The sequence below is a fragment of the Tiliqua scincoides genome, chromosome 14 (genome assembly GCF_035046505.1).
Source record: "Tiliqua scincoides isolate rTilSci1 chromosome 14, rTilSci1.hap2, whole genome shotgun sequence".
NCBI classification, from domain to species: domain Eukaryota; kingdom Metazoa; phylum Chordata; class Lepidosauria; order Squamata; family Scincidae; genus Tiliqua; species Tiliqua scincoides.
The window spans coordinates 5,565,398-5,591,714 of NC_089834.1; the positions used below are offsets into that span (position 1 = coordinate 5,565,398).

Consider the following 26,317-nt stretch of genomic DNA (forward strand, 5'->3'; position numbering starts at 1 on the left):
AGGCTGTGCCACAATCCAAATGAATTAACTTCTCCTTAAGCTATAAACTGGGGCTGCTGGCTTGCCCCAGTATGGCCCAATCAGGAGGCAGGGAATTTTTAGTAGCACACAGTCTCACAATGTTGTGTTTTTTTTTAAAATTAATTTCATTATTTTTATTTTTAAAAATTTCCCCGCCTTTGTGTCTTGCCTCTTTCTTCCCTGGGAGCAGATTTGTGGTTTATAAACTCTAGTTTCTAGTTGCAGTTCCCTTGCTGTGTCTTGGCAGATGTGGTCCTGGGCCGATATAGATCCTGTTTACTCAGTCAAGTGTGATAGTGGCATAAAACACAAGGATGAAAGTGGCATTAATTTGCCTAAGATTGGTAGTAACTGAAACACAAAGTTGAGTGTGAGATGTAAGGTTAAGCAGAATGTCTGGGAGTTAAGTTTCATTCCCTCCTTCCTTCACTCTGCATGGGTTTTCATTAAAGGGGGGGGGATCTCACATAAGGATAATAACTTTTAAAGAATAGTCTTGATGGCACAATCCTAGCTACTCAGAAGTAAGTCTGTGTGCTCAGTAGGGCTTTCTCTTAGGTAAAAATGTATGATTGCAGCCTTAAGAGAGGTTTCCTTTGCAGTGTGGTGTGTTTAAGTCAAGAAACATCCCAAAGCTGTGGGAACTGTGTTTGCAAGATGTGACATTCTGAGCTTGTGTTGCTCTGTTGTTGCAGCTCCTGGCTAACTTGAATGTGAAAGTCACACCCAGTTAGATAGTCACAATAAATTCCTTACAAATGTGGATTCTGTAGCATGAAACAAGTATTTCAGGTTGCGAGGTCAGCATAATACGTAGTTTCTTGATGAGGATTTTGAAGTCAGATTGCAAGTGTCCCTGGAATGTCTTTCTGGGAATAGTAAAGCAGTAGAGAAAAGTACATTTTCCCAAGGTACATACATTATTTCATTTATCTGTGATTAGCTTGCATCATTACTGGTAATGCAATTACCAGCTTGCATTACTTTACTGGTAAAGTAAAATGAAATGCTTTACTTTCATTTTGTTTTTTAACTTCAAAGACCAAAAAAAGCACCCCACCAGTGGTTTCAGAACTGATGGGTGTAGAGAAAGAACATTTGTTGTTTGTGCTGATTGCTTGGGGGGAGGGGGGAACGTGGCTGTGACACAAATCTTTGGCCAGTGTGCTTTCTACAGCAGAAGCGGGAATTATTTGCCACGTTATCCACTCTTGGAAGAAAGTCTGTCTTAGCTGGAAAAGACTGTTAAGGTATTACGTAGCAGCAAAATCTGCTCTCATTTCTAAGGAGTTAAACCTCTGGTCATCCCTGCTCAGAATTTTCCTCCAGTGGTTTATGTTTATGTATTAAATCCGATTTTCTCCACATACAGACTTAGGAAGCAGAAAAGCCCTGCTAGGGCCCCTGCAGCATTAAAGTCTTGCAAATGCTGGGCTTTCTTCCCCCCCCCCCCCCACACTCTCTCACTGCACCTTCACCCCCTGCACTGTTGGAGATTCTTCATCTGGATCAGTTCTCTAAACAACCATAGTGAGATCCATGGAATTGTTTTGTAAAAAGGAAAATAAAAATCTAGGCATTTTAACTTCAGTAGAAAAAGGAAGTCGGCCGTATGAGTTTTGATCTGGGCAAGGAGCAGTCCCTTGGATTGGAGTAGAAAGATGGTTCGTGTGCAATAAGGAAGTCTGGGATTTGTTTGTCATAAATTTGTGCCTGGCTTTGCTTTCTTGTTTTCTTCCTGGGTATGCACAATGGTTCACTAGCTCCTTAAATGTGCATCTGCAGGGCAAGGAGAAGCACTCCCAGATTAGCAGTGAACCTTTGTGTTTAAACTGTGGTTATTTTGCATGAAAATGGCGGTGGGATCAAGTGGGAGAGGAAAGATAAATTCTGTTAGAGAAACACATAACATCTGCTTATCTCGGGGACACAAAACAACCTCAGAAGTGTGAAATATGAATACACAAGGGCAGCATTGAAGGAGCTCATGTCGGTACAATGTGTTGATGAAGAGTGTGAGCTGGGAGCCAACCAGGGAATCGATCTCTGGTTCAGTTGTAGCCTCTGCCTCAAAATAGGTATTATTGAATTGAGCCATCCTTGAAGAGGTTGCATCTCAGTAAAAGTCTTCCCTTCCTGAGTTTCTTAAGTGCATTTCCCAAGTATATAGTTTTTCCCTCTTGCACATTGTATTTGCACATATTTGTCAGCTGCCTTTGCATTGTTAGAACCTTTTTGAGAGACTGCCACGTTCTCCCATTCTGACCTTCATGACATTTTTTGAGGTTACGACTGAGTTGTCCCTGTGTGTGTGGTGCTGGTGGTGGCAATCGGTCTACACAAGCCCTCTCGAAATAACTGGGCCAAAGTACCCAGATTTCCTTACATGGCTTTAAAATATGAATTCAGTGTAGGGCTCCTTCTTGACAACCTATTTGGTGCATGGAAATTTGAGGTCTTGCTTCCGGCTTTTTCCTGTCGACTTTTCATTGTGCTGCCATGTAAATGCCCCAAATACAAATGAGTGCAGACTGAGGTTCTTTGCATGCTGTCACAGACATAGCTCCCCAAGCAGGCTTGATGGCAAGTGCACATGTAAATGCACGATGCTCCCCGATAGCAACTCATGTCTTTGGTTTATCCAGCACGAGGCTGGCAGCAGCTGAAGTCTGTTCTACACAAGATTCCTCAAAGGGATGTGTTTGGGACTTGAGTCGGAGGCATTTATGTACACCAACCATGCATTCGGCTCTAACCCTCCCCGTAACACCCTCCATCCCCATTGCTTTCTACTTGTGACGTCCACATTCAAGTGAAGCTCCACATGATGACAGCACTTCTGAGAGCAAACCATGGATGTCACATCATGTCGTGTCAATTGCCTTACAGCCCAATCCTATCCAACTTTCCAGCACAAGTGCAACCGCAATGCAGCCAAACCGCAATGTTCCCAAACCTTAAGGAGGCCTCTGTGACTGCACCCCCAACACAGGAAGCAGCGCTTCCCCCATAGGCACAGCAGCACCAGCATGGGAAAATTGGATAGGATTGGGCTGTTAGTCAGTTCTCCCTCTCAGGACTGGATGTAAAGCTTCAGAATTGGCCATGTAGCAAGCATGAAAGACTACGTTTCATTGTGTGCTTAGCATTGCTTCTCCAAAATCACCAGTAGACTAAAAGGCAGCAAAGCTGTAGTTCCCTGTTTTGTAGTTCCCTGTTTTGGATGGAATGTGTGACATGGAGATTGAACATATGGATCTATCCAGAAACAGCTTCCTAGCCTGATCAATTGCTTCGAGATACAGCAAGACACATGTCCCCTAGAGAGCGGAGAGAGGAGTTGTCCTTACCTAATATCCTTTGGGAGATCTCTGTGTCATATAATGAGAAGCATTGTTTTGAAATGTCTGCACAGATGTTGGTATATCTCCAGGGTCCTTGTGCCAGAGGGGCTGATAGGGGAGAGCTCTCTTAATGTTCAATCCGGTGTGTTTTGTCAGAGGTTGGGGAATTCGCTGAGATTTGCGAAACAATCTCCCAAGGTGGCAGAATGGCAAAAATCTTAATTCTCTGTGACGGCCTTAATACCAAAGATATAAAACATTAAAGGCTTATGTGCTTCTGTATCTGCTTTCATTTAGCTGTTTCTGTTTATCTACTAGTGCTATAGTAGTGTGGAAGAAAGATCTCCAACGTTGCAGTAAACCCTGCCAGTTGTACTTATAGGGGCAAAAATTAAATATATATGTTTATATTTCTGGATACAGTAGGTTTTTAAAGACACAAGCTCGTCTTGTTGGGCATAAAACCTCGACTTACCTAAATGCTAATTTCTTCCCCCATGCCAAAACCATCCATAAAATCACTCAGGAAAGGATATTAGGGTCTTATTTGCAGAGAGAAAGTTCTGACTACTTGTTTTTCTAAATTTTCAATAGTGCTTTTATCAAATCAGAGTTTTCCGTCCCTAATTCCCTCTCCCCGCTCACCAGCCCTTATGTTTGTCCTCTGGCAGGACGACTTAACCTCTTTAATGGAAACAAAAATCTAGGCGATTAAAATGCAGAATTTGCTGCTCAAAGTGGATATAAAGATATTCAAGCCAACAGCTGAAGAGAATGAGAAGCTGTAAAAAATTCTGCAGCTGATGAGGAAACACTTTCATCTGAATGCTAATTTAATAACCACAAAAATCTCCTCTTTCCACGGGCATCTACAATCTACAAGGATTTTTGTCAGAAGAGGAGCAAATGAGTGTTCAATCTCACTCCCACCTCCTCAATGCAAGTTAGCAAACATTTTAAATGCAAGTTAGCTAACATTTTAATTCACTTTAAAAACCATTCACCCCATTTCCTTGTTAAGACACCCAAGCAACACAGCGACGCCTGGTGGTGATCTTGGTAAGGTTAGCCTCTTTCTGTAACCATTTTCCTTTTGAATGCCCCAAGTTGGCTGTTAGTTTGTTGGAATGGGCTCGCACAATTGCATTTTTGATGTTTTGTTTTGCTTTTTTCAATAATTTGTATGCCATCTTGTGGCTACTGCAGCACATGACAATATCTCCAGCAGACATGGGTGCTCCTGGTAGTTGGTAAGCCACGCAAGTTTGGTTTCTCTCAAATGAAATGCCCTCACAACTGAAAACTCCTTGCGCAGTTACTGAGTTGTTTCTGCCTTCAGGCTGAAATCTGTGAGAACCCTGCTGGATCTGTTACTTAGCCAAGAAGTTGTTGCTCAAGGGATACAGGTTTGTGCACACCACTGATGTAGCTGGTGAAACGTGGTGGCCAAGAGAGGGAACTGCCAATTGGGACTTCTCCAGTTGGCGTTTCTCCTCTGCTATGAACTCATTCATTGGCCTCAGTTTTCCCATCTGCAATATGGGAATAAAAATACTTTCTAGGTTGCAGCAATTGCATCAAGATAATACAGGTGAAGCACTAAATAAGTGCTAAGTAGTGGTAATATCCTGAAATCTAACACTACAGAGGGTTGTAAAATTATGAATGGAGAGTGTGTGGGGGGACGGGGGCGTGGACAGAGAGATTGTCTCCCATTCAAATACCACTAGACTAGCTATTTTCAACCTTTTTCATCTCATGGAACATGGAGAAGCTGCTAAAATAGTCCAGGCACACTATCAGCTTTAAAAAAAAAAAAAATTGACAAAGCACAACGCACTGCCGGGGGGGGCTCACATCCCCCAATGGCCCTACTTATATGACCCTCCCTCAAACTCCCATGGCCCCCCTGCAGACCATTCATGCCACAGTGATTAGAAAATCACTGCCTTAGATTCTGAGGTCATCTGGTGGAATTGATTGGCAGGAGATTCAGAAGGAAGTCCTTTGCCCATTACATTAGTTTATGGAATCCACTGCCACAAGATGCCATGATGGCTACAGGCCTGGATGACTTTAAGAAGGGATTGGAGAGATTCATGGAGGGCAAGTCTGTCACAGGCTGAATGCTACTTCTAGGTTAAGATACAGTGTGCCATTGAATATTAGTTGCCAAGGATCAGTGGGGGGGGGGGGTGCCTTCATCTCCTGCTCATGGGCGTCTCAGAGGCCAATCCTTGACCACTATGGGAAGTAGGATGGTAGACTAGGTGGATGTTCAGTTCGATTCCTCTAGTTTTCCTTATGTACTGAATGCCCCAACTTGACACCCTGTCTTCGCATTACATCTTTGTGCAGTGGGCCCTCCTTATTCGTGGGTTTGGCACCCTTGGATTTCACAGAATGTGAGTGCCAACCCATGCTGGCCTCACATGACCTCCCAGATGTGACGTGACTTCTGGTTGCATCCTGGAAGTTTCTGAGGCATGGCCTCCCAGGCCCTCAGAAAGCCTTCTGGAGAAGTCTGGGATCCATGGAAATCAGTATTTGTGGGCGGGAGGGGCGGATCCAGGAATTAATCCCTTGTGGATACCGAGCGTCCACTGTATTCACATGTTCTCTTCCTAGTTAGTGGGAAATGAGAGCAAGGAGTGCAAGGATAGATTATCCCCAGCTTCAGCACTAGCCAAACAGCACATGGCAAGCCTCATGTTTGGAAGCTTGCAACGTTTTTGCACAGTCTGGTTAGGTGAAACGCCCTGGTGCTCTGTGGTCCTGAAAGCATTCAGCTGATGAATCCACACCACAAAACTGAGAAGTGCCCTGGCACAAGCCGTGTTGCCAAGGCTGCCTCTAGGCTATTTCCACTTGATGTGCTTTTTCTAGCTGTATGAAGAGGGTGATGCCATTATTATTATTTTTTTCAGTTTCGATAAAAGTAACAAATGCCTCTGTGTTAACCTTGAAGTTACTCCTGGGGGGAGCCTCATGTTGGTCTCCAGTGCACGAGTCAAGAGGCAGCCCTCAGGGTAAGCATTTGCACACCTATGTGCCCATGTTCCTCTTGTCTGCATGGCAGAGAGGAGAAGGGGCAACACTGCAAGAGTAAACTTCATAGCTTCTCTGTTTCCGTGCCATGACAAAATCCTTTATGAGTTTTTGCTTCGTGATGTCATGAAGTGCCAACAGCAGCCCACAGTGAAGAGTGACGAAAATGTGGTGGGAGGCGGTTCTAGCGTGCATGGTGGTTTTCAGGACACGTGCATTCAGACCACTTCCAGTGTGCTTTAGAATGTCTGTCTGCGCCATTGGCGGTGGTAGGAGAAGAAAGGAACCTGATGACAGATATCAGTCCTTAGGCCTAGCAGTTGGAAGTGTGGTCAGCTTCTTTCATCACCCAGATTCTTATGACTGTTCGACACACTTTGAGAAATGTTCCTCGGTCACTTCTGTAGCATTTGTTGCTTTCTAGAAGGATGCCAGGCCATTGAGTCTTGACTCTCCCTTTCTCCGCCTTAAAGCTGTAAGGCACCTTTTAAATTGTCTGTTTAGTGAGAAAGAGCAAGTGTCTCTGTCCGTCTCAGTATCACATTTTGTTCTCCAGTAGCTATTTGGTTGTGTGTGTGTCTTTCTCATATGTGGGGGTGCGTGTTTAGATTGTCACACAAACCCACCCACATACACACACCCCTTGGGCACAATGAACCTTCTTTTTATTGTGCTACACAAACTACTTTGTGAGCCTTTTCTGATGAAAAGCAGGATGTAAATATTTCTTTCAAATGAAATAAATAGATAAAACAGTGTTTCTGTTCAGATGGGTAGAGGTGGGAGAAAAGGGTGATAATGAAATAAAGGCTGCAGTCCTGTACACACTTACCTGGGAGTAAGTCCCTCTGAACCCTATAGGACCTACTTCTTAGTAGACATGTACAGGATTGCACTGAAAAACATATTACACCATTTTCTGAACTCCTCATCTTTGTAAAGAAAAAAAACAAAACAAACCCCAAATTAGCAAAAAAAAACCAAAACCCCACTTTGTTTTATTTGTTATTATTTGTTGTTTAATGGGGGGGGGCTGGGTAATGAGTGACCTGCTGACACAATACCATATATATCACTGTCTAGTACACTTTTAAAAGAGATTATAATTTATAATTACAATTTATAATTTTTATATAATAAAAATATATATTTTTATATATAATATATATATAAAGTTTATAAATTATAAATTTATAAATTACATTACATTTTTATAATTTATAAAAATTAAAACGATAATTTATAATTAATTTGAGTGAAAACACATAACGCCTCCTTCTGCAGTTCTAACTTCCGAAAACACCAAAATCTGCAAAAAAAAACCCAAACTGTTTTCTCCCACTTCTATGTATGGGTGAGTTCCTGAAACCTGGTACATGATCCATTTTAAGAACAGTCGATATTTGGATTTAGGATGTTGAATTGACAGGACACCCACCTGTTGATGTTGAATTGACAGGACACATAAATTCAAAGGGTTTTGTGAAGGTGGGGCAGTTTGGCTCCTCTGGTTTCCGCAGGGATCTTTAGTGGAAAAACATGCGCATAAATAAAAGCTTCTTTTCTAAATAAAGATGGAATGGAAATTTGTACAACATTTGAGGCTGGAGCTGTGCATTTGTTCATGACTCTAAAAAGTAAAAGTACCATTGAGAGCCACTTTGAAGGCTCATTGTGAACAGAAGGGGGTGGGTGGGTCAAAAATTAAATAAAAACATCTAAAAGGTGAGTTCACTGTGTGGCACTGCAACTCTCCAGTCATGAGACCATTTCTTTCTTTTTCCTCTTACTCTTCTTTAGCCCTTAGCTGGTGCTTAGCTGGAGAGCAGGTTGTCCTCTCAGCCAATACTGAGCTACCGTAGGTGCCACTGGAGTCATGATACCCTTCCACTCTTGGCAATTGGTGGTGGTATTTCTAGCTCATTGATGGTCAGTCTCTGGCTCCTTAGATCTTCCTCAACATTCTTGAGCCATATTTTCTTTGGTGCTGCCCATTGAACCCACCAGTAAGCAGGCTGCTGTTTCCAGAGGAGCTTGTGTGGCCTCTGACTGGTGTTCGTTCTGCAGACGTGACCAAAGCATTGCAGTTTGTGTTTTTGGGTTTGTTCCTTGGTTGATGGTTGCACCTTATCCGAATAGGCTCATTATGACGGTGATCATGAAGGGACCATTTCTTTTGCTGCCCGAAGATTGCTGTCTGTTGGAAAGAAGTAGCAGATGATGTACAAAGGGTCCAATCCTATCCAACTTTCTGGTGCTGATGCAACCACAATTCAGCCTTGAGAAAAGGGAACAAATATTCTCTTACCTTGAGGAGGCCTTTGTGACTGCCTTCCCACCAAAGAATGCAGTGTTCACCCCAACGGCACAGCTGCATCAGTGCTGGAAAGTTGCATAGGATTGGGCTTGAAATATTTTAGGTTATGTTGTGTTGGAAGGTCCAAAAATTATGCTTTGTGGCTGTTTTAAAAGTATTGTATTACAGAGTGTTCTAGCATGGTCTCCATCTGTTGACTGCAGCCAAGATGGCAAATGTAGGATCCTGAGAAAGAAGCTTCAGCCATTGTAAGGAAAGAGTGGAGGATCTCATAAAATTAGCATATTGTATAAAAACATCAAAAGTTTACAGGGGGTAGATTTATTGGGGGGAAAGGGTTTTATTTGTGTCATATTGGAATAATAATGATCATGGTAATGTTTATCTGTATATACTCTTATCTCTTGACTGTAAAAAAGATGAGTTGTATGATATCCTGATTGGAATTTTAATTAAAAAGTATTGACCATAAATGATCAATGACAATTGTGACATGCTCACATTCACAGTAGGAAAGCATGCGGTAGAATTCAAAAGGCCTAGAACAGCTATTTTCAGCCTTTTTCATCTCATGGCACACTGAGCAGGCACTATAATTGTCAAGGCACACCAACGTTTTTGACAGTTGACAAGGCACACCACAGTACTGGCCAGGAACTCAAATCCCCCAATGGCCCTACTAATATGTGACTCTCCCGCAAACTCCCATGCCACACCTGCAGACTGTTCATGGCACACCAATGTTCCATGGCACAGTGGTTGAAAATCACAGACCTGGAAAGAATTGGTTCTTGGAATACGGTGCTTAACTGGGCTTGATTCTACAAAGGTACAAAGGTAGAAAATGAGGGTTATGTGGCTCTGGAAAAAAATCAGTGATTGAGAATCTGAGTAGTTTTGCAACATATTACAAGCTGTGCTGTGATGTACATTGGTGTATGTGACCGCCCAGCCCAGCCACTACTGTGTTGTCATCTATCGACACAGTGTTCAGCTTCAGTGTTGAAATGAAGCTTTGGGATCTTTGATCTAAGATTGTTTCCTGGAAGCTGTTTAGCTAACCCATTTAATTCTGCACATTCTCTTGGATTAATGTTTTAAAGTAGATTTTTTTCCCCCACATTGGGTATGCCTTTTCTTCTGAATGGTTCCATAAGGTGTGGGAGATTGCAAATTTATGAAAGCTGACTTAAGAGCCCAATCCTGGGCTCGACGCGCCGGCTTACCGCCAGCGTGCACTGTCGCAAATGTGCCGTAAGACACATTTGCGAGGCCTAACACCGGGTCAGCCTCTGTGCTTGCCTGGCACTGGCTAGAGCTGGGCTAGCACTGGACGGGTGTCCGGCCTCCGCCGCTCACAGTCACATGGACCACTGAGCCACATTAAGGTAGGCAGGGGTGGGTAGTGGGGAGGCAGGCGGAGAGAGGACGGGGAGGAGGCATGATGGGGAGACGGGAGGCGGGGAGAGGGCAGGTGGGAGGCATGCCGGGATAGGGAGCAGGGAGGGAGGGAGGCAGGTTCCTACGTGTTCATGTGGGGCTCAGCGCCCAACATGAATGCTCTTCCCTTACATGAATCGAGTAACCCCATTGCGGTTCTACTTTCCTTTCCCAGGAGAAGGGGATTTCCGTCCCTACATCATCAGACTTTGTTATGACTACAAGGTGGAACTCTTGGAAAAGATTGTCCTGCAGCTGTTATAGTTCAATGGTCAAACCACAAACATTGCATGCAAAAAATCCCAGGTTCATTCTCCAGGTGCTAAGGATCAGGCAGTAAACAGTGGGCAAAATTGGGCCTACGACCCTGGAGAACTGCCTCCAGTCCAAGCAGACAGCTGAGAGTTAGGGTCACTTGGTTCTGTATCGGTCAGCTTCATCTGTTTACTCTTGAGTGTAGTAGAATTTTTTTTGCCATGACAACCAGTAGAGCCATAAGGGCAAAGAGTCTAGCTTAGCTTCTGATGGGAACCACAGTGCGCAATCTTCTCGTATGACGGTCAGTGCCACTGTCTATCCTACCTTGGTCTTATAAGGTTTCTTAGGATAGTTCTCAGTTGAGAGCATGGACTGGGCATCCATAAAAATACAAGACAATAATGAATAAATGCACACTGGTCATTTGCTCCTGCAAAAATTCTTGATCATCCACATGGTATGTGGGGTGGCTTATTCTTGGTGTTGCAAAAACCTTCTCTTAAAACTTTTTTTTTACTGCACCTCTGTGGACAACTGGGGCTTCATCAGGGATTGTATGTGTGTGTTTTAAAGCAAGCATTCTATTGCCTTCCCTCTGCAGGCAGTGACATCCTCATCAGTGTTTGATGAAGGGGTCACTTCCTGGCACATTGTAAAGGAAAAAAAATGGTGACCAACAGGAGCCTGGAGCACTGATGAGGTTGCCGCTGCCCACAAAGGTGTGGCAGAACAGAAAAAGGGGGTTGAAAGGAAGACAACATTCCCTCTGCAGGCAGGTCGCCCAAGTGTGAGTTCAGGGTCACTCATTGGCAACCAGACAAGTGGTCTTTTAGACTAGACTGAAATACAGCAACATCCACCCAATATCCTTGAGTTGTGTTTTTGTGGTAAAAGAAATTAATTCACATTGGAGGTACATAGTGAACCCTTGATGAACAAACGTTGAACAAAAGGGGAGACATGTTGTGCATTTAACCTGCTTTTCTCCCTGGAGTTGTCTACAAGGCAGTGAAGATGGTTTCCTTTGTGCCATTGAGAGATCTCCCAAGTGGCTTCTCAGTCCAGAGCTCTCGGCCGTACAGCGGTTGTGCGTGTGTGTCTGTCTTCGGAACGATCTCGGAAATCCTCCACAAATGCCTCTTCAACGCACACCTCCTTTAGAACTGTACGATTGGCTCTTATAAAGTCTTCCATGAAGGGCGCACTGTAATCCTTTTACGTTACTCCTTTGGTGGAGATTACGCAGCGAGAAATAATTAGGAGATTAATTTTCACCTGTCACTGCCAATAATAGATAACCTTGATACAGTGACAGGGTCGGGGTTGCGGGAGGATGGAAAATCATTTAACCCTGTTGTGGTGACAGGGGAGGGCAAAATGTACAGGGGAGAAGACCATTTGTGCTTGGCACTCCATGGCATTGGATGCTCTTACACAGTGTGACATCATGAGGCCAAGGAGTATGTAGTGGGGCAGTGAGCGGACTGTGGCTTGATCTCCTTTCCTTGCAGACAGAAGCGCCTTGAAAGGTCAAGTGCCATCCCTGTGTTGCACATTTCTCTTTCACACAGTATCTGTCCACACTGCCTGAGTCTCAGTGGTGTCCATGAACTCAAGTGCCCAAGTGCAGACTAGCCACTTGATCGCAGGATGCTTGCATTAAAGCAACTTCCGTTAGAATCAGTTAAGCTTTCCTTCCAAATCAGAGTGGATAGGATCAAGGAAGGATGATCCAATTCCCTCCATCAAGTCTTCTGACATTTCCCCAGCTCATATTTGATGTCCAAGATTTCCCCGCAGCCCAGAAAATGTGCATTTTTCACCTTTGTATGTGCAATTTTAGTATTGCAAAAAATCCCTTTAACAAACCAAGAATGTTTTTCAGGTATCCAGTATACACGAGTGGAGCCATGAGATCCAGTTCTTACATCTAGCATGTGGCTTTGTGTCTGACAAATAGGGGGATGAGCTCTGGTTCTAAGCACAAAATACATCACGCCTAGTAACAAAGTAGGAGATGGTTGTTGGTGTTGTAGAGAAATTACTTTCAATGCTTTCCTTCTCATGGCACACTATGGTCTTCTCTATGGTCCTGTGATGATCATCTCCTGTGATTTCACTTCCAGGAGACTGTTCTGGTTTTGTTTCTAGGCAACTGTCTGTAGTAACAAATTGTCTGCCCCTCTTCCTCCACCGGCTTGCCAGGGAAAAAACAGTTCATTACTACAGATGGTTGCCCTAGGTTGCGCAGAATCCAGGAGAGTTTGTCAGCTATTTTCAACCACTGTGCTCCAAATGCCCACGGCGCATCTGCAGACCTTTCGTGGCACATCAGTGTGCCATGGCACACCAGTTGATATTAACTGCTGTAGTTAGAGCAACACAGAAGAATTTCCTTAATATCTGCTGGACTTTGGGGGGAGAGTACTGAAACCCATACATGAAATGACAAGGAATTTGTTAACTGTGGGTCCTAACATTATTTCATTGGCTTGTTTGCAAGATTCGGTGATGAGAGAAGTGGCAATTGTCACAGATTTATTAATGGCAGCTAAGATTAACATTCCTGCATATGGGCAAAAACATATTAGTCCATCAGTAAAAAAAAACATGTTGTAGAATAGATATTGTTCTAGATATTGTTCTCCCAACAAAATTGACCTGTTCTAGATGAAAATGAGAAAAAAATCAGATAAGTATGTTGAACGCTGCTTAAGATGCTCTGGCATATCTTTAAGGACAACACACTACCATATATTTTCTTTTTGTCATTATAAGCAGAGGATTTTTGTCTATAGATTGCTCTCTTCTGGTATTTCTAAGTCATGTTTATCTTATAATAAAAGAAACAAGTGTGTAGACCTGATATTCTGTGGACCTGTAGAACTAAGGGATGTGAATCAGGGATGGAGAAACATACTTTGGATGAACAAATGGAGGGACTGCATTGCATGCCTGTATTTAAATGGAATGGATTCCTTCAGGGAAGGAAGGACCAATAGGCATAAGAACATCAGAAGAGCCCTGCTGGATCGGGCCAAAGGCCCATCTAGTCTAGCTTCCTAGATACCTCTGGGATACCTCTAGGAGCACACATGACAATCCCTGCGTCCTGTTGCCACCTTGCACCTGGCATTAAAGACAACCTTTCTAAAACCAGGAGGTTGTGCATACCCATCACTGCTTGTAACTTGTGATGGACTTTTCTTCTAGAAATCTGTCCAATTCCCCTTTAAAGGCATCTAGGCCAGATGCCATCACCACATCTTGTGGCAAGGCATTCCACCAGCAAGTGATGTGGGCAGCCCTATAAATGTTACTGTGTATGAATAGAATAGATCCTAGCAGCCAGCAGGAAGAGGGGCTGCCTGTGTTAGTACCCCCTTATGTCTGCACCGGGGCAGACCATCGCTACCACATTGCTGTGCTACGGACACTTCAGGCTGGGTTGCTACCCACTTCCGCATCTCAAACCACCTGCTGATTTAAACACATCAGGTCACAACAGAAAAACTAGGCATAGCAGCCAGTGCATGGTAGCCCTGATCCTGCCCCATAAGCAAGAGTGCATGAAACAGCATGACGACCATTGAAAGTCCTCCCAGTAGCCCAGCCCTGCTTGATTGAAACTGCCATGTTGGTCATCTTTGGCATGGGGTGTAGTTATGCTTGATCTGTTGTGTTTCCAGGTGTTGAGCACAGCTGGCAGTGACAGAGTGAAAGCCAGTCAGCCAGACTGACAGCTGGGTGGGTGGGGAGGTAGCAAGTGAAACTGCCCCCATCCCAATCCAGCCACCTCACGTTTGCACCTGCTTGCCTATGACTCTTTTTTTTTCTATTGCCTTTCCTTTGTCATTTTCAGTGGCATAGCTAAGGCACCTGGAACCCAGGGGCACAAAAAAGTTTTAACATCTCCTTACACTCCCATAACCCCCCCCCCAATTTTAACACCCCCCCCCCAACAGCATCTTAAGAGGCCTCCAAAAGGCAGTTTCATAAGAACAGCCTCTCTGGATCAGGCCGTAGGCCCATCTAGTCCAGCTTCCTGTATCTCACAGTGGCCCACCAAATGCCCCAGGGAGCACACCAGACAGCAAGAGACCTGCATCCTGGTGCCCTCCCTTGCATCTGGCATTCTGACATAGCCCTTCCCAAAATGTTGCACATTTCACATGGGAAGGGTGCACATACACATCCTGGCTTGTATCCTGTGATGGATTTTTTCTCCAGAAATTTGTCCAATCCCCTTTTAAAGGCATCTAGGCCAGATGCCATCACCACATCCTGTGACAAGGCATTCCACAGACTAAATACACGCTGAGTAAAGAAATACTTTTTTTTTCCTGTCCTAACGCTCCAGTTTCCAACTAAAACTGGAAATGCCTTTCGGAGGCCTCTAAGGCACCCCTCAAGGCATGGTACCTGTGGCAGTGTACCCCCCTGCCCTCTCTTAGCTATGCCACTGGTCACCTTTGGACTGTACCTTTGGTGAGCCCTTCTTGCACAACTGATGTGTTGCATGGAAGGAATCTCATCAGATCGGAGCAGGCAGTAAGAGATGTAGCTCTCATCCACCAGTCTTTGCTTTTTCACAGCTGCATTGTCTCCCCCTCTCTCTCTGACTTGCACATGGCTAGGAAAGGGGGGGAGGAGGCGTGGTATAAATTAATAAAATAATAATAATAATAATGAAGACATCTTTAGTAGGCCACGTGTAGCTCTGAGCCTCTTCTCCTCCCTGCAAAAAGCAACTAGACACAAACAATCTCACACCCACCTCTAAAGTCACAGTATGCACGACCTGGAGATTTTCTGAGCAGCAGAAGCCTGGCTTTTTTTTCTTCTCCCTTTCAAAATTAATTGCATCCTCTGTGCAGGTAAGCTTAAAATACATCCTGGAATCTGAGTCTGTTGAGCAAAAGGAAGGTAATTTTTTAAAATCCTCCTCACAGCTTCTCCTTCCTCCCCCCCCACTCGTTTGTGCTGAAGTTTAAATCTACAATCTGTTGAGAATGTAATGGGAAACCAGCCTATAGAAAATGCCATTATTCATATCATCCTTAGCTCATTTATTTTATCTGCAATAGCCAATGATAAGGCAAGGCCCGCTTGGCAGAGCTGATAAGCAGGGAAATATCTTAGAGCTATTTGTAAAAGTTAAGGCAGATCTTGGTACAGAGAGATAGTGGGGTTGGTGGAGGGGAGGAGAGGGAGGGTTTGGCAAACCATTGAGCTAGAAGCTAATATAGATTTTAATGGGGCAACCTCATTAGGATTAGGCAGGAGATCTATTATCTTGGATTTGCATAGCATAAAAGGCAGAGCAACTTGATTTTTCCCTTTTTCTCCCTCCCCCCCCAGGTCTGTGTTCGCTAAATAGCACCGCTGAATGAAACATCTTTTTAAATTCAATCAGAATCTCTCACTGCCAGGAGCCTTTGCCAGCCTAGCAAAGATTAGAAGCACTTTGCTCAGTATTGTAGCTGGGGGTGTCTGGGTACCCGGCGGCCAGGTGATGTGACGATGCCCCTGCATCATCACGCCACCCCTGTGTCTGCGTAGTCAGCCCCTCCCCCATGCTTGCACAGAAATGGCTTCATATGGAGCTATACGAGGAAAAGGGTGGGTGGAAGGGCTGATTTTGCGCCGTTTGCCACGCAATGGAGGCAAGCGCTGTCACTCCCTCTCTCCAGCAGGGACAGCAGAAAACCGCCACTCTGCCATGGGGTGTCCCTGGTCCCAGCTTAGATAGTCAATTGACTTTGCCTATTCTCCAGAAGAGCCCTTCTATTTGGGGCACATCTGCTACTCAGGTCTCCGTGCCTTTTAATTTTTTGTCCAGTGACCAGAGAGGAGTCAATTTGGACTGACCTGGAAGACTGACTGACTGACTGCTACTTTTGTATTTGAGAAAGGTGCTTCCAAATGTTGTACATGCAACTGACCTCTCTTCATTGACGGTCTTTGCTCATGGACTTCATTATACTGGCCCAGAATTTGCTCTTTCCGCATCGCACCCTGGAAAAATGGCCAAGCACCGAGCCATGTTTTGGGGCCCTGTGAATTGCAAATTCCACTCCTTTGCAAATTTCATTCCATTCCACATCTCCACAAAGTGAACACTTGTATGCACACATCCCACAATCCAGTCTCTTTCCCTTCCACCAACCTCCAAAATTCTCAGACCACAGTTGACGTAGCGAATTCAACTCATTAGCTCTGCAGTTCCCAAACTGTGTGCCATGGTTACGGAGGGCACAACGGTAAACTCACAGGGGCATTGTGAGATGTCCCCAGCATCCCCTTCTTCCCCGCTGTCCTAGGTGCCACCATCTTTAATTGTGCAATCCTCACACAATCTCATGCAATCCAAGATGGTGGCACCCAGGAGAACTGGGAAGAAAAGGCTACCATGAAAGAAGGGCAACTTGACAGTGGTAAATTTTGGAATTGCTTCCTTAGCTGAAGAAGTCATTACTGGTGTCCAAAAATCTTCCACAGCAGGACACACCATAGCCATGTGATTAATAGTCACGCATCAGGACTGGGGACGGGGAGACAATGAATTCCTAGTTCAGTAGCATAGTTCAGATCATCCTGTAGATCAGGGGTGCTCAAACTTTCAACTTTAGGGATGCTGGACCTTTAACAAGTGTATAGAAGAGAGAATTTCAGCAGGTGCAGCTTGTCATCTGTGGTATGACAAGTTGCACCTGCTGAAATTCTCTCTCCTACACAATTTTAAAGGTCCAGGGTCCCTAAAGTTGAAAGTTTGAGCAACCCTGCTGTAGATGATCATGTCTCATATCTGCTTCCTTCATGTTGTGTTCTCGAGTTCACCAAGTCAGCCTGACAATGTGCTTTAGATGTTTTCTACGTCTCATCATTCACCTAGGTGGTTTGAAGGTCTGTCATATAGGAGCCTAGCTGAAACAAAAGTGGTTTGAGGTATAAGTCAGTGCCTAGATGGAAGACTGCCTGGGGACCCTAAAAAGGCTGTCTTTGAGTTCAATCCTGAAAGAGAGGTGGGATAAAAATGAAAAATAAATGTTGGCTGGGCAGCTTTTGCTGGCGGAGAAGGAGCTTCTCGCTGCTCCAAGGTGTCCCACCTTCTTGGTAAGGTCCTGCTTCTTTCAGGCAGTGAAAAAAAGGATGGAGGCTGCCTTAAATCCATGAACAAATAGACCATTTTTTGTTTGATTGTGAACAAAACTTTTTGTTTTGTCTATAGAACTCAGCGGAGCTGAAGCTGCCTCGTGTCAGGAGCGGCTTGGTAGGAACCAAGGTATGAGATCAAGTCTGGGCGCCTGGGGGGCTGAGTGAGCTTGAGCTTTCCAACTAAGTTGCGAACTCTCCTTTTTGCTTGTCCTCTTCTTTCTCCAGTGCGCTCTCTTCCCCCCCCCTTTTTAGACATGCGCTCACATATACTTCTCCATCTCCACAAATATATGGCCCTCTCCTTCCTTACCTCCAGCTGTGTTGCTATCCAGGGTACATCATTAAAATTCTCCAATACAGAAGTGTTCAAACAGAAACAGAGTCTGCTAGCTTCCCACATGGATGTAGTTGTGCAATTTCTTTTCAATGTTCAATGGACGGCATACACGTTTTCAGATTCTCAAGGGTATCCATGTGTGTGCGTGTTGCTTTTTGGGTGCTCTTATTCATGGGCTTTTTTTGGTTTTCCTTCAGAAATGTTTACGGGCTGACTGTGCCCCATGTGTCTGGGGGTGGTGGTCTGGAAACCTGTTATATTTTTGCTGTAAGACTTGAAGAAATCATGTTTTGGGGAAGACCAAAGATTGTAAACATGGAGTCAGTTTCTGGCCTGCCAGCTTTATGTTGGACACCCCTGGTTTAGAGGGCAGTGGTGATGGAGAGGGACGAAGGAGTAGAGGCATGTGTGAAACACCTTAGAAGGTCTGTTTTTGAATCTAAGGCAGGGGTCTCTAAACTTTTCGGCTGAAGGGCCGCATCAAATATCTGGTACAGTGTCGAGGGCTGGAAAAAAAATTAAATAATAAAATTTAAATAAATACATTAGAGATGGAACTTAGATGAATGAATAAATGAATGGGTTCAAATGCCCAGGATTTCTCCAAGCACCAACACAGCCTAAGAAATAAAGCTCACACTTAAATGGACCCCCATTCCCCCCCCCCCCACAAGCACAACTTCAGGCTGGGTGTCATCAGCATATTGATGGCACCCCACTCCAAATCCCCGGATGACCTCTCCCAGTGGTTTCATGTAGATGGGCAGGAGGTCTGGTCTAGAGGGTTGAGCCTCCATTTGCCTGAAGATAACATCTGAAGGTTGCCAGTTCAAGGCCACCGGCACCGTGCGACCTTGAAGCAGCTGACAAGCTGAGTCGAGCTATTCCATCTGCTCTGAGCGTGGGAGGATGGAGGCCAGAATGTGCCATCAAGAAAGAAACATCTGAATGTTGTGGTTTCTTGAAAGATAGAAACCTTCTTTCAAATTGTAAAAATCCCTACGGGGATTTAATTTGCCTGCCTATGTAAACCGCCTTGAATAAAGTCTAAGGAGAAATCTGAGGACCAAGAAAGGCGGTATAGAAATACCTGTATTATTACTATTACTATTACTATTACTATTACTATTACTATTACTATTACTATTACTATTACTATTGTGTTTGGTCAACCGGGCCAGAGGCTCTCAGGGGATCAGTGGCTGACTGTGGGCCGGATAGATGCTGGTCACGGGCCACATTTGGCCCCCGGGCTGGGGTTTGGAGACCCCTGGCCTAAGGCATTGGAGAAAGATCCACAGAGGTAGTGGCTGATTCTCTGCTAGGTCAGCATTTGGGTCCATGCAAGCTACTGGGTTGACCATAAGCCAACCCCTCCTTACACCCTGCAACCAGGTTGGCAGGTGTTCCCAGAAGGTCCTGCTTTGTACTGCTTGAAGGAAGGCCTCTGTACTGACCCGTGTCTTAATTTAATCACAAAACCAGCATTGATTATAATTTGTCTGTGCCCGCCTGCTGGTGAGCCTGCTGCGATGAATATTTTGCAATGATTAGGTATTTACTGCAGTCAATAAAGGGGGGAGGGGGCGCAAAGAGATAAGCATAAAAGGAGCTGAAGAAGATGGGAGATGTATAAAATCCGCAGCTGGAGAGGGCACTTGTGTCCGCATCTTTTGATTCAAAGCCCAAAGTATATCTGTTATCGGAGAACGGGGGACTGCTGATTGCCCAGACATTGCAAGGAAAATGAGACAGGGCAAAAACAATAAAACAAAAAGGGATCTTTTGTTCTGGTTTCTGACAATAATGTAGTAGGGTCACGGTTTCAGCTGACAGCAGCCTTAGCTCTTGTGTTACAGTCACATGTTCCGGGTCACCAGCAGGGCAAAACCTTGACACTGTTACTGATGACTGCAGCTAGGTTAAGATAATTATTTCCCTTTATCTCTGTGTTGTGAGCGCATGATAAATGGAATTCTGGCCTGGAAGGAGCGCATATACCTGCACATATATAGCCTTGTGGCATGTGCTCCTGAGGCTTTCTGGCCTAAGGTGTTGTGGCCAATGGCTTGGAAGGCAAGGTTGGACCCAACCCCAGGAAGGGCTTTAAGAATGTGATGAGTCATTGTTGGTTGGTTTCATGCATGCTCAGGATGACTCCTGGCTTCTATAAATCTGCCATGCTTCCTTAGGGTGACTTGAGACATCTCAAAACACTGCAAAGGGACACATGTGGAATTGCCCTGTATAATTAATCTGTGGAACTCCTTGCCACAGGATGTGGTGATGGCACCTGAGGGCCTAGATGCCTTGAAAAGGGGACAGGACAGGAAATGTCCATCACAAGTCATGATGGGTACATGCTACCTCTGAATGCCAGGTGCAAGGGGGTGGCAACATGATGCAGGGATCGTGTTGTAATGTGTGCTGACAAAGGCATCGGGTGGGCCACTGTGAGATATGGGAAACAGGACTAGATGGGCCTTTGGCCTTTGTTCCAGCAGGGCTCTTCTTATGTTTTTATGAGTTTGTGCTTTTTTAGTGCACCAAAATATGCATGCACCCATGTATGTGTCCACTTGGCTATTCCATGTGTGTCTGTTTCCATATGCTGGGAATCTGTGGATTCCCAGTGCATGGCATGTGCAACTATTTGCAAATGCAGCAAAAACATAATTATTGCACATGGGAGTCATGTGCATGACCTGCCCACTTCTCCCTGTGTAGGTTCTGTTTCTCATACACTTTACGTGTTTATGCATACGCATTAAAAAAAAATCGATGTGTAACTTTAGAGCTATGCCTAGCCGATGTTCTCAGTGTACTGGAAAATTCTATATAAAAATATTTTTTAAAATCATTGGTTTACACCTAATGAGAAAAAGAAACATGAAAAGCAACCTGAAGAACTAGGCTAGCACCCTCAGAAAATTCTGTGTGTGATCAGGGAGGGATGAATTGGAACTGCAGTGAGCCATGCAACTGATTTACCATATAAAAATTGGCCAGTTCTAGACCTGCTTAGCTTCAGCAAGGTTGTTTGTTTTATTTAGGGTACAATCCTAACCAACTTTCTAGCAGCAAGGCAAGGACAATGCAACTCCAAGTTAAGGGAACAGACATTCCCTTACCTTGAGGAGGCTTCCGTGACTGCCAGCCAACTGCAGCACATGCCCGATTGGCACAGCTATGTCAGCTCTGGAAAGTTGGTTAGGATTTGGGCCTTAGTGTCATTCCTTTGCATGACACCTCATTTATAGTGAAAGGGCAGGTCCCTACCCCAGGAAGATTTCAGTCTAGGTATTGGCGCAAGGGAGAGAACAGAGGGAGGGGAAAAGGGTGGAGACAGGGAAATCTGGTCCCTGCCCCAGGAAGATTGCAGTCTAGGTATTGACGCAAGGGAGAGAACAGAGGGAGGGAAGAAGAGTGGAGATAGGTAAACAAGGGAAGCACACATCAGATTTCCCATGTAATGAACTTTAAACGTAATTATTGTATGAAACCGGGGGATAAGGCATGGCCAAAGTCTTCAGGGGAAGGTGGGTTTTAAAGAAGGGATTTGAAGGAAGTGGGCAAGGGAGTACTTCCAATCTTAAGGAGCAGCAAGAGATTTTTGAATGGTGGCTGCCTTCAGACCATACCTGGGACTGGTAATAATGACTGAGGTTTATGAGAATCAGACGATGCATCTCTCTCTCTCTCTCTCTCTCTCTCTCTCTCTCTCTCTCTCTCTCTCTCTCTTGCTGTTCCTTCCTGCGGATGTGAATCTAACCCTGATGTGTGAATCTTTTGCCTGTGGTTAGACCTTGAAATGAATTTGTAGAACCCGCAGATCTGAGGAGGGATAGGACCACGGGTGGGTGAGATGTACATTTTGCTACCAGTGTATTAGCTAGTATTGGTCCATGTGATCCTCGTGTCTCCCAGCCCTACTGCTCTGGTATGTTCAAGTCAGCCCTTGAAGTCTCTAACTGGGACCCTTCCTCCCAATATATCATGCCAGTAGCATCTTGAATGCCACTTTGCAAGCTCTGCTTTTTTTTTTTTTTTTAAACAAATAGGCGCTTCCTGTGAAGGTTTGCTTGCCTTCAGCAATAAACATGTTTTGCAGAGCCATCCTGCGTGGCGCTGTCACATGTTCCAGAGCTTTTGGGCTCCAAAAGCTGTGTTGTGACTGCCACAACTCCCTTTCCCACACCTTCTTTTGCTCCTCTCCCAGAAATCATGCCATAATGAGGCTTGGCTTCTATATTTTGCCCGTCTCCTCAATAAAGTGATGTCGTTTCAGAAGCGGCGCTTTTGTGTGTTGAAATATTGTGTGGTTAAAATGAAGGCAGGTTTATAACGATTTAATGTACTGGGAGCCCAAAGTTTTGCAGCTTTATGGCAAAGATGTTGTAAGAAGGGAATTATGGGGAGGGTGTGCAATATTTTACTCAAGCAGTGCTCAAAGGAAGATGTTCAGCAGAAGTCTCTGGGTCAAGGAGGAGATTGGGTCTGGAGAGAATGCTCTTGTACTCCCTCGATTCAAAAAAAGAAGGGAAGAGAGCAGAACAGGAAATGTGGAAAAGAGTAGCGGGCTAGAGTGTCTGCTCTCTTCCACACTTCTGTTTCCTTCTTCCTTTCCTAGGAGGAGTGGAGTGGGTGGACAGAGCCAGCAGTAGGTGCCCTCTGACCACTGCCCAGAACAACTCCATTGGTCAACCTTATAATTTACTCTTGAGAAAAATGGCCTTGTCACTTGGGACTGGCCAATATTAAGTCACCTTAAAAACTCCATATTCTCACCTACTTTGAACTCTCAGTTCCTAAAGAGAGAGAGAGAGAGAGAGAGAGAGAGAGTGAACTTGTTTGGTCTGTTTGGATAATGATGCTGCAATTGGTTCTGGTAGTTCACTGGCCTTGGACTCAAAACACACGACCAAGGGTGTTAGAACAGCTTGTTATCAGAAAACTTTGTGAGGTGGTGCCATGGCCAGCCTCGTGAAGCCGAGCGGCTGACCAAAGTTTCCTTACAAAAGGCAGCCTGTACACATGCAATAGAAGGACCAGGGAGAGTTCTGAGGTCTGAACCACTTCAGATCCATGGCACACGCTCAAATTTTTGAATAACCACTTCAGACTGGTGATGGAGGCTCATGTACCAGTGTGATATCATGGTTAAAGAGTAATAGCCTTGAACCGGGAAGGCCTGGGTTCATATCTCCTGGGTGATCTTGCTCTGGTCATCATCTGCCAGCCAAGCCTATCTTGCAGGGCTGTTGTGAAGTTTAAGAGGGGAAGGAGAAATGTACACCAGCCTGAATTTTGGGAGGAAGGGCAGGATATAAATGAATCAGGCAAAAAATGAATGAATGCTCTGTTGTACAAAAGTTCTCTTTGCCCCCCCCCCCCCAAAAAAAACTAGCCATTAATGGTAGGATTAGATTAGAATGCTTCTGTCTAGCATCTAGTTTTCTATGTGGAACAGATTTAGTTTATGTGAGGGTTAGTTTATCTATTTAGATGAGCCTTCCTGCATGTCAGCTCCCAACCTATAGTCTGCGGTTGTACATCCCCAACACCGGTTTGCCATGAGAACAAAGCCCTAATTGGAAAGGGAACAGAGAAAATCTCCAGGCTCCACATTGTCAGTGTTTTGACAGCGGCTGGAAGCACTCGTGGCAATAACAGCACACCACTCTTCTCCAGGAGATATCAAAGGTTGTGCAAACGCAGTTGCCTGACAGTTGTTCCAACGGTGTTGACAAACCACCTGCCTTGTTAATTAAGTCCTGTCGGGGGGAGTATACATGACCAGCCATAGCCTGAGCGGTTGTCTGGTGTTTGGGAGAATGTTGGGCTGACGGTAGGGTGGGAACATGTGTCCCTGATGGCACTCACATTTAAGCAGCACCTTTCACAGCCATTGGTGGGTTCCACCTGTTCATCCGTGCAAGGTGTTTCTTGCACTTGTAGGCATGGCTCCAAAGAGCCGCCTGTACTGTCTTCATTCTGAGTGGCAGATCCTAGATTGCCTTGTCACAAAATTGCTTTTCGAACTCGGAAGGAAGTTTGAGTGGCGGATTCTAGTGCCGTCTCACAAAACCACATTTTCAAAGTTCCTTCCAAGATTGAAAAAGTGGTTTGCAATATGGCATGGCGGATCCAAGACTCAAAAGAAGTCACAGACTCTGCAGGGCCTACCCAAGCAGCTTTTGGGGCAAAGACATGCCTTTAAAAACAAGACCTGCCTGCCTGAGTGAGCACTCGCACACAAAGCCCTATTCCATGTCCTCCACTTGCTCCTTTTAGGCCTCTTTTGGACTCTGTGCTTCTAGCTAAATCAAGACAATGCAGGATATATCAACTGAAAAAACCAGGTCTTTAGTCTCCAGTGAAAAACCAACAAGGAGAGAGCAAGGTGCACATTAAATGGCAGGGTGTTCTGTCGGGCCAACACTGAGAAGGCTCTGTCATTCATCATTGCCAGTCTATGCTCAAAAGGCAGCCGGACCCACAAGGAAGCCTCACTCTCATATTTTCTAGGATAGGTAGATGCATATGGAGGAAGGCAATTGTTCAGGACGTTATCCTGACCTGTGTAGGGTTTGAAAGGTAATAACCAGTCCTTGACTTGTGCCAGGAAAACAAGCAGGTAACCAATGCAGCCGGGGCAATTAAAGCAAAGTGTGATCACGAAGCCTCAATTTGTGCTAGTTGAAGCTTCCTTGGGGGCAGCTCCACACAGAGTGTATTGCCGTTGCAGACAATTCACACAGTAGGAAATCGTTTGCAAGTCATTTAATGCGGTGTTCTTCATCCTTGGGGGCGGGACTCCAGTGGAGTTGTGTAGCCTCAGTTGTGGGGTTGTGCGGCAACTTACGGGAATGAAAATGGTTGAGGATCACTGGAGGAGAGCACCACCAGGTCAAGGGGGGGCACCTGGTGTAGCCCTTCAGGTCCCAGGAGACGGTGCCCCAGTCCTGCTCAGGTTCTTAGCAATGGTGCTAAAGCAGCTTTCTCTAGTGTCGGGCTTCAGGGCAACTTTTTTCTGTTCTTTCTAACAAGAATATTAGCTAGGGTGAATAGTGCTGAGAGGGCAGGTGTGGGGTGGGCAGATAGGTTCCTGATAAGGGGGGCAGGATCAGTGGTGGGTCCCCAGTCTCATACTTTATTATTTATTTATTTGTTGGGGTCATGGCATGTCAAAGGTTGAAGACCACTGGTTTAGTGCGTGTGTGAATTAGTTTGTAAACAGGTTTAGTGCTTAACCAGTTTTCTCCAGGGAACAATCTTTCATCCAGGAAAACAGGAAGAGAGAGTGATTTCCTTTACTGCATAAATAACTTTCCAGTTTTTAAAAAAGAACAAGGGTCCTCTTTTGAAGCATCTCACGGTTCCCTCCTCTTTGCAGTCCATACCCCATAGCATCAGTGGCAGATTTTTCCCCTCCTTCCGATCATGGTGTTACTGGGGCACCTCTCACACAAACTGCAAGGTCTCCCCTTTTTCGCTTGCGTTTTCAGGGCAAAAAAGATAAAAATAAAATTACCGGCTTCGTTATAAGATGCCTCGACAAGGGAAGAAAGCATATGGGCCTCATTAATGAAGAATGGCCCTACTCCATCTGATTTCTGCAGCTAGCGTGAGTGGAAGAGGAAAAGAGGAAGGAAGAGGAGGCATTTCTGTGGCTGTCTTTTGCTGGTTCTTCCCCCCTTGGAGAGGGAGTGAACGCAGCCTGCCAGCCTCTGGCTCTCCAAATTGGTAATGGTTTCTGGAAGGCATCCAGGCCGTTGTAAATATGAACTTTTGTCAATATTCCCCAAGCTTCCCCAGACTCTGGGGTGGGCTTTATTAGCTGAAGGTCACTCTATTATGTTCCTCCCTCTCTTGAGACCTTTGATTCTTCTCTGAAAAGGACAGCCCTGCAAGGGCCTCCGAAGCCAGCTCTCTCTTTAGCAGTGCTGGAGCCGATAAGCTTAAGGCGCATATTTCATCCATCCTCGGCTGCTCTGCGAAGACAAATGGTGTTTATAATTCCTGGTTGAACAATGGCGGGGTGGGGGGAGGGAGAGAGGGAAAGGTGGGGCGATGAGCAGCGCACAAACACAGGCCTAGGCGCTCACAAAATAGCAATCATTTGGCTTCTTTACCCTTTCAGGGCACCCTCAAGGCATTTGCTAGTGATTCCATTGTTGGTTTTGTTTGCAGCAGAGTTTTATGCAACCCTTCCTCCAGTGAGATCAGGGTGGTGTGCATGGTTCCTTCCCTCTTTTTGTCCTCACAACAACATTCCTGTGAGGTATGTGAGGCTGAGAAAGAGTGACTGGCCCAAGGTCACCAAGGAAGCTTCATGGCTGAGCAGAGATTTGAACCTGACTTCTCCAGGTCTAACACCCCGACCGCTACACC

At 45.1% G+C, this 26,317-nt stretch overlaps 1 protein-coding gene across 16 annotated transcripts in view; it reads left to right on the forward strand.

Moving 5' to 3' along the window:
* FBRSL1 (fibrosin like 1) overlaps positions 1 to 26,317 on the forward strand; it is an 863,567-nt gene that overhangs the window by 666,466 nt on the left and 170,784 nt on the right. For 13 of the 16 annotated variants that reach the window (XM_066609681.1, XM_066609673.1, XM_066609675.1 and 10 more), the window contains exon 6: positions 17,660 to 17,713. The exons of the other annotated variants lie outside the window; for them this stretch is intronic. In XM_066609681.1, the coding sequence (XP_066465778.1) occupies positions 17,660 to 17,713 (54 nt within the window). The remainder of the gene's footprint in view (positions 1 to 17,659; positions 17,714 to 26,317) is intronic. 16 annotated transcript variants of the gene reach the window in all.